Source organism: Photinus pyralis, unplaced genomic scaffold (genome assembly GCF_008802855.1).
Source record: "Photinus pyralis isolate 1611_PpyrPB1 unplaced genomic scaffold, Ppyr1.3 Ppyr1.4_LG1, whole genome shotgun sequence".
Taxonomy (NCBI): Eukaryota; Metazoa; Arthropoda; class Insecta; order Coleoptera; family Lampyridae; genus Photinus; species Photinus pyralis.
Genome location: NW_022170249.1, coordinates 30,839,743 through 30,853,704, shown reverse-complemented (window position 1 = coordinate 30,853,704; position 13,962 = coordinate 30,839,743). Strand labels below are relative to the sequence as shown.

General features: G+C 38.8%; 1 protein-coding gene and 1 long non-coding RNA gene across 2 annotated transcripts; one reads left to right on the top strand and one right to left on the bottom strand.

Annotated features, from left to right (window-relative positions):
* Positions 1-10,479: 10,479 nt before the first annotated feature.
* Positions 10,480-11,819, bottom strand: LOC116179153. Its single transcript, XR_004146965.1, has 3 exons — positions 11,601-11,819; positions 11,176-11,542; positions 10,480-11,123 (listed from the first exon to the last, which is right to left on the bottom strand). It is a non-coding gene; the product is annotated as an uncharacterized LOC116179153 (long non-coding RNA).
* Positions 11,820-12,054: 235 nt separating this feature from the next.
* On the top strand, positions 12,055-13,632 carry LOC116159626. The gene has a single exon (XM_031472654.1). The coding sequence runs from the start codon at positions 12,055-12,057 to the stop codon at positions 13,630-13,632; it is 1,578 nt and encodes a 525-aa protein (XP_031328514.1).
* The last annotated feature ends 330 nt before the right edge of the window (positions 13,633-13,962 follow it).

Here is a 13,962-nt window from a genome sequence, read left to right as displayed (position 1 = left end):
TTAATAAGCAAATCCGCACTTAACCTACTTGTTAATTTAATTTTCATTTTTATGGCGTATCGACAAGTCGAGACGGAAAAGTAATTTTCATATAGTTCGTTCGTTCAGGTCTTGTTTTGAAGGTCGTGTATTTCAAGAGGCAAGGTACTAAAATATTGAGAGATCCCTTATATATGCAACATCGGTACAGGATATAAAACTACCTGCTATTGGCCATATCTTAGTATTACGCCGCACGTGGACCAATCCACCGGGAAAAACAATTTCCACGTCTACCATCTTTCTCATACACTCGTAAAGGATCCCGCCGGAAAATATGTTTGCGGCTATTCTCCCTAGATTTTCTTTATGCACGGATGAGTCTACCTGTTTTCACCGTTTTCGTACATTTATGTCTTCAACAATACGAGAATTTAAAACCGCGGATTTGTACAAAAATAAAACGGCCACGTCAATAACGGGGTTCGCCTTAACATTTCGTATTGATTAATAAGCACGTGTAGTTTTCCAACAGTAGATACGACTAAACACGTTTTACTCGACCATATCTTTTTGTATTTCAAAGCAACGCATTGGGAGGATTCACGCTCTCTTGTCTTCGTTCTGAATAAATTTTTAGCGTGGAATCATTAGCATGCCTACGCACTTAACTTATTTCCCTGCCGATAGACCACGCATTAAAGCATCCGTAATCACTAAGACAAAATTAATGAAGAACTATCTAGAGCTTTATACCGTGTAAGTTTAGTAAAACTATTGTAACGAATATTCTAGAAATCTCGATAGACGTCGAGGCACCATGAAAGATCAGTCATCGGTGATAAGAATCTAAGGCGGATGTGACTCATTTTTCCGGGAAATATGACGTGTTTGTTCTAGAATATTCATGAACGTTCAGGAGTGTTCGCGTTTGCTACATGAGCAAATCGCATTGTGTTTAGAGTTAGTTTTAACTACGATGCCAAGTGAAGTATTAAGCTGCCGCTCGTGTTATGTTAAATGTATTGATAAATTGTGAGTAATAAATAATAATTACTGTTATAAATTAATCCGTTTCAAAACTGTTATACATAGTTAATGCTATATATATACTGTTATACAAATTGTACTACATGAACAGCTTTTCCAGCGGCGGAATACATGTTGCTGCTAAGTTGATGCAGTTTGAGAATCAGATCGAGATCTGTCAGTGAAATAACTAAGCGCAAGGCCAAGATTTGAGAATAATTGGCGCAATGTAAATTTCCCTATGGTCCATTTTAAATAACTCCACGCCTTTACATTGCGTTATGCTAGGTGTGTACTTTCCCATCTTTAAAAAACACCCTGTATATCGGATACAGAAACTACCACGAAGAAAACCTGTGGTAGTGCAAATAAATCGTTTGGCTCTGTTTATGGCACATTACTCTGGAACGCAAAGGGCACACTTTTGTGTTAAAAATCTTAAGATTAGTTTGAAGCACCAGCAGAATACGCTGTGGCTCATTGCGTAGCCGAGGATGTCAAGATGTTCAGAGGTCTTACCGAAATTGGTAACGTAGAAATTTAAACACTCTGTAGTTGGTGTTGTAACATTCCTCCGTTAGATGTCGCCCCCATTCTTTTAAAGTAAACTCCATCTTAGTTCGCTCCTTGGTTGTGCTTCTTCTTGTCCTTATGAAAGCATGATTTTGTATTTCACGAAACACTTTTCACGCTGAACAGACATTAATCCAGAACCGTGTTCCGTGCATTCCAGATCCGGTCATTATTAATTTCTCAACAGACCTATTAAATGGGATTTAGTTTTGATTCATTAGCCCATCTAAATACACAACGAGCATAAAAATAATTCTGAGATCTCAAAATTTAGCAACGGTATACATATTGCTATGCCCGTTTCCTTTGAACTAATAGTATAAACGATTCTATAAATAAAAGATGGAGGTTGTGAACAACTAGCGAAAAAAGAATTGTGGTGAATTCCCATGGATTATTGTTTATTATCCATCAGGAATCATCCCTAAATGTCAGATATAGGACTAGAATTAGAAGACCTTTCAAATGATAATCTCCTACTTCCTATTTAAAAATGTAGGGGTTGCCCCTCTTACTCTAAGAGTATTAATTTAGGGATGAAATTTTTACATAGTATGATATAATTTTAAAATATAAAATGGACGGGTTTCAGGATTTTTCCCTGCAGTCACCAACCTAAGAAATAATGAATTTATTCATTTCATTTGCAGTGCACCAGACTGTATAATCTTTGGTTTAATATTCATGGGAAGAAGACTATTTTTCTTTGTCAGTACTATTGAAGTCCCTGTTATTTGATCTGCTACTCAAATTCCGATCAGTGAGCTTAATGATTTAGTTGCACTTTATATGGCATGCAAATTACAAATAAGAACTCGAATATACATCATACCCACTTGCCCTCAAACAATCGACAAGTTAGTCCAATGGGTACGTGAATGGAGAATACTGTCGCAAATATTTTAGAAATCAAGAGAGACATCGGGGCGCCATCAAGTTGATGACGCATTCGTTTCGGGAAATGTGATGTATTTCTAGAATATTCGAAAATGTTCGGGAATGTTCTAGAACGATTATTGTTTGCTATATATGCAAGTTGAAATGTTTAGTTAGTTAGTTCCAACATGGCCGCTGCTCGTGTTTACCTGATATACATCGTGTACAAGTGAATACATTAATTAGAGCATATTTATTAACTGTTATGAATCAATCTATCTACAGAGTATTATAAATTCATTAATTAGTTGTAAATAAATAAATGGCGTAGTTAAATTTGCGTTATAATACTTTGTATAGTCTCCAAAGGTTTGAGAAGTAGGCGAAAGTAAAGGGTTAATGCTGTATCAAATCTTAGCATTTGTCGTTTACAAAGTGTGTAAAATGTAAATGCACAACAAGAGCATATAAATTATCTTTCCATTGTGTTTATGCGTGATGTGTCGCGGAACGATATTAGTATTAAATGGGGCTTCATTGAAAAGCACTTTTCCGACACTTCCACGTCGATTTCGTGACAATACAGATGCGGTGTGTTGTTTACCAGTTCGTATAAGCAAGGGTTCATAAAATTAGATTAGATTAGCTGTGGGTTGTCTGTAATACGGCGAAACCGCACCGTTTCGCGCGTAGATAGCACGCGCGCGCGCTTAATAAAATGAGCATATTTTCAAATTACACGATAAATAACCATTTAGTACTTATCCGCACGCCTCTCTTCCACTTTTATTATATTTACCGAAAAACTTACACCGTGTCTTTTTTAAACGGCGACATTGGCAATCAAACATCTTGTAACAGAATTGCTTTCCAGCCCCAAGTATCTTTCAATTTGGCATTTCTCTATCACGTACATTGGAATACGTTACCCGAACTGTCGGGATAATGTGACCAACGTTCCAGCTTAGTGTACATCTGAATGTTTAATAAGACTTTCTTGTCGGCTTATTGTGCCCCGTAACCTTTTTTACCCCTGCACGATTTGTCCGTTTGACCAAATGCCAAATTGTAAATGCGATCAGACTTAGAATACTATATTAAACGTTTATAACAGCATAAAGCTGTTACTCATGAAATAGTTATTTACAGAAAAGTCAGGAAAATGACACATTACTGGCGAGAAAATATTGAAGTGCGAGGTGGTTTGAACAATTTATTAACGAGGTCCTAAGCAAGGTCATGATTTTGGACTCTGTCGGTCCGTTTGTCTGTGTGCTCGGTTTCGAATGTTCCAATTCTGTTTTCAGTGACCCAGGAGCTCATTTGCTATATTTGTTACAAGTTGTCATAGCACCAATGCATATATTCACCAGACCAATTCTAATATATTTAATGTAAACTTAACATTATTTAAAAAAGGAGTTATTGTATACTATTATGACAAAATCTAATAGGTCACGAGCCAGGAAACTTGAACGAGTGTCCGTAATGTCTAATTTGTTTTTTTTTTAGTATTGTTGTTTTGTTACTTTTGTTTGTTTAAGTTGTTAAAGCCAAAACCGTTGACTGCTGACAATGTAAAAGGGCAAGTCCCGTTTTGTTAGTAAATAAAATAAATAAATAAATAAATAAATTGGCACCAACACGTGCTGCACGTCACTTCTACAAAATGACATCTCCACCACAATTCGGACCCATTTACCAATAAATTATACTGCAAAAAAACTAATAGCAATGGAAATTGTTTCCATTTTACAATAAAAGTTTGAGGGAGAAGGACCTGCCAGACTATTTAGTGAACAGAAATTAGTAGGTATTGACGTTAGTGATATCAATTAAACACGACATCTGTAAATCCTATATCTGACATTTAGGGATATCTCCTGATAGAAACAATACATAATTCATGGGGATTTGCCACATTTCTTCTTTCGTTAGGTGGTACTTTTATTGAGATTCTCGTTTATCCTACAAGTTCAAAGGAAACAGACACCTCTCAATATGTTTACTTACTGGTATATTTTTAGATCTCAGAATAATTTTTATGCTGGATATTTACTTAGATGGGCTAATGAATCAAAACTAAATAAAAATTAACAGGTCTTGTGAGAACCTAATAATGCACCAAATGGAAAGCTATCTCGTGTAACGGTTTATTTTCTTAATTACGAGCATTATGTTGTTCACAGCATATTTTGTTGAGTGATCCTTAGAGCTTTTGGGAAGCAGTTTAATGGCTCCATCTGTTGTTTGAATTTGAACCACTCAATTTTAATTAAACAGCTGGAGCATTAGTTGAGAACGCATGGAATTTTAATAGCCGCCATCCATATTTTATAAACCTCATTTAATTGGTGATTCACCTATAACTCCTATGTGAGGAGTACATAATGGCGTTTTTATCTTGTTATCGTAAGTACGCCATTTGCATTTTCTGTACTTGAATTGTATCTTTCTGTAGGTTTCGGCTGATATTTGACATATTGCAATATGCATCGACGATTGTTGCATTCATCTATAATTAGCCCTCTTATTTAAGGGATATGTACAATTGTACATTTTAGCTTATCAAAAAAGCGGAGTTGATAACTTTGGATAAAGCTCACCAGTTTCCTGCGAGTGTCAACACCTTTGATATAACTTCCACATGCTGATAATGAGAGGCCATTTGCTGGAATTGGGTCACCGAGTCCGCAACGAGTTTTGATAACGGGATGCCATCCTCAACAAAGAGACAACCTCCGTTTCACCTTAGAGTATTAATCAATCACCTCCCCTTCCCCCCTTTTGGGTAATATGTTATCACATCTAAGTAATTTGTTAACTTCAGTACCTCTTTATTCAGCCCTGTTATGTATCAGAAACGTCACCCTTAACGTTCACGTTATCTGCCAAAAAAACGTTATTTTCCGTTATTTAGTATAGGCAAAATGACGTTTTTGACAGATAACCTGTACGTTAACTTTAACGTTAGTCATACATCACAGGGCTGATTAACTTTGCGATCTTCTTTAAGTTATGATCAAGTTGGACACGCGAATGTTATTGTAGACTTCCTTGTGGAGCGGTTGCCCGAATAAGTATCGTACCTGGGATGGAAGCTTACTACGTGTAAAGTGAGGAATTAGTCAAAATCAATATATTCCGAGCTCTGGGGTTGGGAGTTTTCTTTTAATTATTTACGGGATTCTGGGATCCAACTCACTTGGCGTCAGCATTATTTATGCAAGGTTGCTTAGATGTTTTACTTGTACTTGGCCCTATACGTGCGAATTGTTGCCCGGAACATCTATTTCTTTGGGGGAAAGTTGTGTTAAGATTCAGTAATTAGTTTGGTAATCGATCATTCTTGATTGGAGGTTGGTTAAACTGGAAACATTTTCAATTGCAAAGTTCAGATACTCAGATTTTTATGTAACGTAACTTAATTTTGAATATTTGGTGGCTGCAAAATAAACGTAAAAGTAATACTGGTATCTGGTGAGGAGTAGACAGGGGTAATTAATAAATGATCGGGTCTGGAATACAAGGAATACGGTTCTGGATTAATGTCTGGTGGGTTGGTGAGCTCTGATTAAGGTTTCGGGAAAAGTTTTTCGTGAATACGCACGTTGATCTGAGCTATGAGCCATTGTTTAGCAGCTCTAGTCTAAGGTTTCTGGTTTCTGGTTATTATATCTTCCTTTTGTTCTACTTCTAGCACCTGGGGCGCTTTTTCTTACATTCTTCCCGCCGAGAGCGAGGGCGCGATGTTCTTCCTTATGGGGGTTGGGAGGGTTATTCGTAAAGAGAGAACTAAGAGGTGGTTTAATTTCAAAGGTGGCGACGACAGCAGGCGACATCTAACGGAGGAATTTTACAACACTTATTACAGGGTATTTAAATTTCTACGTTGCCAATTTCGATTTCTCTTGCAACCTATGGGAAAGCCTCTCATAGATACTATTTACCCAAATGAACTGTGAACTCACCGCAATTAAGACGCTAACTGAAACACAGAGTTTACGGAATGGGATCAATATTAAATTTGTAATCAATTATATAGTGGAGAAAACTTCACTTACTTTGCTATTGTTCACATTTGTTTACTACTTTGGCTGTACGCGCGTCCGTATTCAACACTTGACTGACGGAAATACGGATATAGGTGACACATTTTCCACAAATTCTTCAAAATTTACCTCGATGACGAAAGGAAGATATGTAATTGGAAAACGTGCCTTATCGATGTTCTCCTCAGCATAAGATCAATCTAAATCTTGAACGTAGATCTTACAGGTTTACTGAATTCAGCGGTTTGGTTATTATATCCGCCAAGATATCAGATATATGCGCAAGTAATTTCAGCCAGCTACGAACTTTCCTTCCAACTACCACATTGACCACCCAGATATGCTTGGTCTGGGTCAACACCACCCACGCCGATTTAGACCAGATCCTAAAAGGTTTGGAAACTTTACAAGAATTCGAAATGGCGGCACTTAATATAAAGAGAATATCCTCACTACGAGTATAGGCGAATCCCGTCCACTAATTACTTCGAAATCTCCAAATTATAAATTCAGTTGCCAAAGATCAATATATTCGGAATCTGGTAATTAGAATTCCATGCGTTCTACCTGTCGCTTTCAGCTGTTTGTTTAATTGACGTGTACTTCGATACGGCGTATGAAGAAAAAAAAGTGACAATTGACAAGCAAAAATCACGGCGCGGGCAATCTGCGCGGTTAAATTGCGTGGTTAAATTCCATCAGTAGATGAAGAAGTTACAGAGATCTTTCAATAAGTAATAAACCGTAAACAACAACAATGCCTTGTAATGGAGAAAATAAATCGTTACATGTTATGCATCAAAAATTCCTTAATGCATGATAATGTTGATTGCGATTTCAGAAAAAATTTCATATTCAAATCATTAACAGAATATTGTAAAAGCACAAGTCATCTAATGATGAATTAGTTAACCAAACAAAATACTTCAGGCACCAACTTTATATCTGAAATAAATTTCAAATAAAAATTCTGCCCCGAATACCGTGTAGGTATCTGACGTATGCAATACGTGTGTAGTGAATAGAAGTAAAGTGGGCGATGGAACAATAAAAGCTATAATCTTAAAAGCCGTACCTGTAGAGATCATAAAACAAGTATATACACCTCTCCGAAGGCACATAAATTATAATAGCGCGCACATATTTCCTATGGCTGACTAAGTATATCAATTTGAGATCGACATACGGTCCTAAGTTAGCCCGAGCGGTGGTCGGTCTTTGCATTATTTATGGTAAGATGGTCCCGACCGCCAAGAGAGACGCTCCTGTCGCCGAGCACTCGTATAAAACAATTTGCGACGCTCATTTTTATCAATAATACACTTCCCTTGTTTTATACTGGATCTTCTTACACGCCAAGTTGGGGTAAATTCTGACGCGGTTTTCTAATACACCGTCCGCATTTTAAAATTCCCCGACTGAATTATTTATCTCTTAAGTAAGATTACTTTAATTTTCTCGAATTTAAGGCGCCGCACAAATCAAAATCATCATAATTCTCCTACATTACAATTTACTGTTTAAGAATCCACAAAATCATTATCCTGGGTCTTTCCCGTAAACTAAATGGAAGATATAATTATGATGGTGCGTGTAAAGCATCAATTTAAGTTTTGTCTACCCTTAAAGAGATCCAATTACCTATTATATTTTATTCTAAGCCAAACTTCAGTACGTATCGATAAACTGAGTATGGATTCTTCATGTTTAGAACATTTAAATCGGCCCGGTTTAATTTAAAGCTCAGTACCATCAGGTGTGAATTAATTTAGCTCATAATCAATTATATCTTTATAGATATGAGACTGTTTAGTTTGATTGTGGTCAATTTCCAATTATGCTGGAGTGTGATAAAATAATTGCACCTCAATGCAGTAGAGGTAAATTAAATTTTCTGATTTTCTTATGAATAGTTCATCTGAATTTGCAATTAACTTAAACGGGGTGTACCGTTTTGATAACTGTTTTTGATATTATAACGCATCAACTTATCTTTACAGGCTTGAAAGAAATGTAAATCTCCTGCTTTCACGCAAATACAGCGTCCGGTGAAGAGTCTCCTCTTCTTGGGGAATTTATCTGCACGATGCAGATCGACCAAGAACAACAACAGGGAGCTTGTTACGATACTCCAGTAAAGGATCGAATTTTGCTTGTTGTAGACTTCATTAGCGCTTTTGAATTTTGGGCAAAACCGTTAACCAGTATCTGCAATCAAGTAAACAGTTCCAACCTTATCAAACCAATTAATTGATATATCACTAGTTTTCCGGAACTTTTAAGAATTCACTTGATGATTGTACGAAGTCAAAAGTGAAACTCTACTTAAAACCCAATGCTCAACCGGTGTTCAGACCAAAACGACAGGTACCTTTTGCATGCAGTTTTAAACCCTACGAGAAGCTATTCGGTCTTTTTAAATTTGCAAGGCGAATTTTTTTTCCCCCATTGAATCTGCCACGACGTGACTTACTGCCATACTCAGCTTCAGTGAGTCCCAAAACCTGCGTTTTTTTTGTTATGTATTTGGAATAAATGTTTGTCGTTGTCAATCAATTAATTATGTGTTTATTCGAATCCATTGTGCGGCCCGAATAGAGTTTTCATGTCATTTTCTTTTCTTTTTCTTACTTCAGGAATTTTTGGAAGTTGAACGAGGCTCACCATTCGCCAATTATATTAATTTAAGTCAATATTAGGGTTTTTCTTTATAGCAGATGCCGCAAGTGTACGAGGAGAGATTATAAAATTCTACGTTTTAACTTTGATTTGTTTTGATCTAGCTGAACAGGTGTTTTGTGGGTGGTGCACCATTGCACACAGCAATAATTATATTTTTGCAGAAATTCTAAGAGATACCTAAATATAGTTATGGTGAGTGCGGCATTCTTTAAAACTGATGAATTTTGGTAGAATTTTTAGAAAACCTTTATGCTCTTCCAAATAATATTTAAAAATTTTCTGAAACACATCTAATACCTTCTGAAGAAATTCTACCTTTAAACAATTTTGGAAGAACTTTTTGGAAGAATCGCCAAAATATATCTGAAGAATCCTCAAAGCACTAATAAACATTCATCATATGTTTTTAACATTTGAATTTCAAACATCATAATAATATTAATAATCATTATTATCATAGTAACTGAAAAACTATTAAGCGTCGTGTGTCCCAACTGTAAGGGTTCACACAAATCTATTTCGAAAACATGCCCGACCTATCAGAAGGAGATGAAAATACAGGAAATTAAAGTCATACATAGGATACCGTATTTAGAAGCTAAAAGGAAAGCGGAGACATTAGTGACTCCAAGTACGTCATTTGCTCAGGTTACCTCAGCGCTAGTAACACCATCTCCCGTGAAACCTGTTGGTCCTGAAATTCGAAAAATAATTAAAGAAGAAATGGAGGCCTTTATGAAAATACTCACCTCAAAAAGGATATTTGAACCCCTTCGACCTGTCTTGGAAGTTTCCAGGCCAAACCCTGCGAATAGCGTCCACCTTTTCTCTGAGCCTACCACGTCATCGGAGGTGGAATGTATGGACACAGAGACGCGGGGGCCAAACGTAAGACGCCTTCCGCCAAGTCCCGATCTAGGGAATCTAGCGTTACGTCTGTTGACGAAGATAAAGTAAAGGAAGCCAAGCAAGAGAGGAAGAAGAAGGGTTGGCCGAAAGGCAAGCCCAGACTTCCCCGTAACTCAGGGGAAACGTCGAGAGGGTCTTGCACAAACTAGTCTGTGAAAACCTCTGTGATAAGTATAGTTACCTTTTAACTACGTTATTCTTGTATTTACTGTGATATATATGTTCGTTTGTCTACAAAAGTGTTAATCGTCGTTATTTATATAAATGTATATATTTATTTATTTATTTATTCAACAAGAATGAACACGATTATCCAATGGAACTGCAACGGAGTCGTGCAAAAGTACTGTGACCTCAAGATGCTACTGACGAAACATGATCCAATATGTGTGTGTCTGCAAGAAACGCATTTAAAACACGGCCAGCCTTACGGGTTGAGAAATTACAATATCGTAAGGAAGGACGACGACGTACATGTTAGGGCTGCAGGAGGAGTCGCCATTATAACTAAACTTGAAGCTCGTTCTAAAGAAATTCAACTAAACACACGCCTACAGGCGGTGGCAGTACGAATGTCTCATCCGGTTTTGGCATCAATATGCAGTCTATACCTACCGAGAGACGATTGGGAAATTGCAGATCTTGAAAATCTACTGGATCAACTCCCTGTCCCTCTCCTACTAGTGGGAGATTTCAGTGCACACAGTCCTATATGGGGTTCAGAAGCTAGAGACAGTAGAGGTCGTAAGATAGAAGAACTACTGGAGCGGGATGATATTGTTCTATTAAACACAGGTGCTTCTACGTATTTTAATGCCAGAGCGAGTAATTTCCACGCGATTGATCTGACTTTCGCCTCACCAGTGTTGGCCGCCCGTCTGGAGTGGAGACCACTTGATGACCTTCACAACAGTGACCATTTCCCTATTGCTATTGGAACAGACTCTCATAGAACGCCAGTTATCACTCCCCGTAGATGGAATCTGGAGAAGGCACACTGGGCCTCTTTTGAGGAGAAAATGTCTAAGGACATAAATCTGACTGCTAACCTATCTCAAGGGGTGCAGATACTTACGGATTCCATAAAAAATGCGGCCCTAAACTCTATTCCTGTAGTGGGCAGCAGATCGATTACCCGAAACGTTCCCTGGTGGTGTCCTGCGGTTAGGGATGCTATAAGAGTTAAAAAAAGAGCACTAAACGTTTTCCGTCGAAGGCCCACCGAAGACAACTTGGTTGCTTTCAAGATAGCTAGAGCTAAGGCGCGTAGAATAGTTCTAGAATGCAAAAGAGAATCTTGGAATCGTTATACTTCTACGATTAGCCCCAGCACGTCTTCATCTGAGGTATGGAGAAGGATAAAGCTTCTGGCTAATGGCAAGAGAACTGCGTCAATCACTCGGATTATAACTCGAGATGGGTCTACCACTGAAACCCCTCACCTGGAATGGGAAATACCTCTCAACTTTAACACTGCGGAGATACTTGAGTATAAGATACCCCTTTCCATGACCGAGTTGGATGAAGCTCTAAGATGCGCAGACTCAAAGGCGTCAGGGTCTGACACAATCCCATAACATATTTCTAAAACATCTTCCATTAACTGCAAAGCTATCTCTCTTAGACTTATATAATCGGTGCTGGGTCTAAAATACTTACCCTAGTGAATGGAAAGAGTCCGTCGTCGTTCCTATCCTCAAACCCGGTAAGGACCCATTGATCCCGTCGAGTTATAGGCCCATAAGTCTAACTTGTTGTATGGGTAAACTTCTGGAAAGGATGGTCAAGAATAGACTGATGTGGTACTTAGAACAAAACCGACTCATAGTAGACCATCACCATAAACCGATCCACCAATGATCAGTTAGTATATTTGGAAAGCATTGTCCAGCGCGCCTTTAGAGACAGAGAACATACTGTGGCTATATTTTTTGATCTCGAAAAGGCCTATGATATGACATGGCGATACGGTGCTTTACGAAAGTTGCATAGCTGGGGACTCAGGGGAAATTTGCCTCTCTTCCTTGCCGACTATTTGAGAGAGAGAACAATGAAGGTGAAATGTGGAAACGCCCTCTCGACGTCTAAGGTCCTTGAAAATGGTATTCCCCAAGGTTCGCCGCTAAGCGTCACCCTATTTGCGATTGCCATAAACGACATTGCATCGGGTATAGACCCTGCCGTGCACAAATGCCTCTACGTTGATGATTTGGCCATTTTCTGTGCGGATAAAACTGTTGGAAGAATAACCAGGCGTCTTCAACCGGCTCTAAACCAAATAATCAGTAACGCCGAAAACTCTGGCTTTAAGTTTTCCCGCGAAAAAACAAAATGTGTCCATTTCTGTAGGCTAAGAAGACCTCACTATGATCCCGTAGTTTTCTTTAAGGATCGACCCATACCTGTCTCAAGATCTGTTCGTTTCCTGGGTCTCATCTTTGATGATCAACTAAGATGGAGAGAACATATAGAGGGCGTAGTAGATAAATGTAGATTGGTCCTTAACATATTTAAGGTGCTTGCGGGTACCAAATGGGGGGCTGATCCAGACACCTTACTACAAATGCACCACTCCCTGTTACTATCCAAGATGGAATATGGCTGTGTAGCCTACTCTTCAGCGCGTAAGTCAACCTTAGCTAGACTGGACCATCTCCACCATGCGGGAATAAGATACTCTATTGGAGCTTTTCGCACCAGTCCCATACATATAATGCTTTCCGAGGCAGGTTTCCTCCCACTGTCTCACAGACGCGATAAAATCCTAAGTGGATATGTAGCGGGAATCCGGGCGCAACCGGATCATCCCAACTATAAACTTTTGTTTTCCGGAATACGCGGTTTTCTGGAGAGGCCCACAATTACTAGACCTGCCGGTGTTCGAGCCCACGAACTATTCGCTGCGATGGGAGTTAATATGCCGTCCGTGTTACCATTTGGACAAGGCGAAGTTCCGCCTTGGATGATCCCGAAAATGAAAATCTTCTTAAAACTGGCGGAATACGTTAAAGAAGATACCCCAGTAACAATATACAGAAGCAACTTTCTTGCCTTTCTGGAGGAGCATCGGGACTCAACCATCATCTACACTGATGGATCACGCACAGAATCAGGAGTAGGATGCGCTGTATACGTGGAATACAGGTCGCACGAGTGGACACTTCCGCCTATGACAACTGTATACGGAGCAGAACTGTATGCATTGTGGCAGGCTCTGCTGTATTGTCTAATAAATAGAGGGCACGTGTTTCTGATTGTTTGCGATAGCCTCAGTGTTATGGCCGGGATACGGGACATTTTTTCCCGTGATCCTCTTATTCAGAGAATACAAGCAATGTACACAAATGTTACGAAGTCCGGTAAGTTAGTGGAATTTGCGTGGATACCCAGTCATGTAGGAATACACGGAAATGAACTGGTTGATGCGGCAGCAAAACGTGCAACAAGAGGAACCCGAGTAGATGTCCAGGACCTAAGACCCACGGATCTTAAAGCAGCCCTGAGGCTGGCCATGGGAAGGAAGGCGAATTAAGCTAACGCGTACCGAACGCGTGAAAATACAAAGGCTGCGGATAGGACATACTGGACTCACCCATGCTTATATACTTCGCGGAGAACCTCCTCCCATGTGTCAATGTGGTGAACGGATAACGGTCGTCCATATCGTATGTACGTGTCCAAATTTTGTCCAAACAAGAACAGCGCTGCAAATATCACCAGACCTACAGCAGAACTTGCGGGAGCCTACGAGAATAAGAGGAGTGGTAGAGGAGAGGAAATAACTTATTCAACATGATTTAAGTAACATATTAAAAAAAGGCGAATGACCAAGATGTCGACGCCTTGGAAAGAAAGAAAAAAA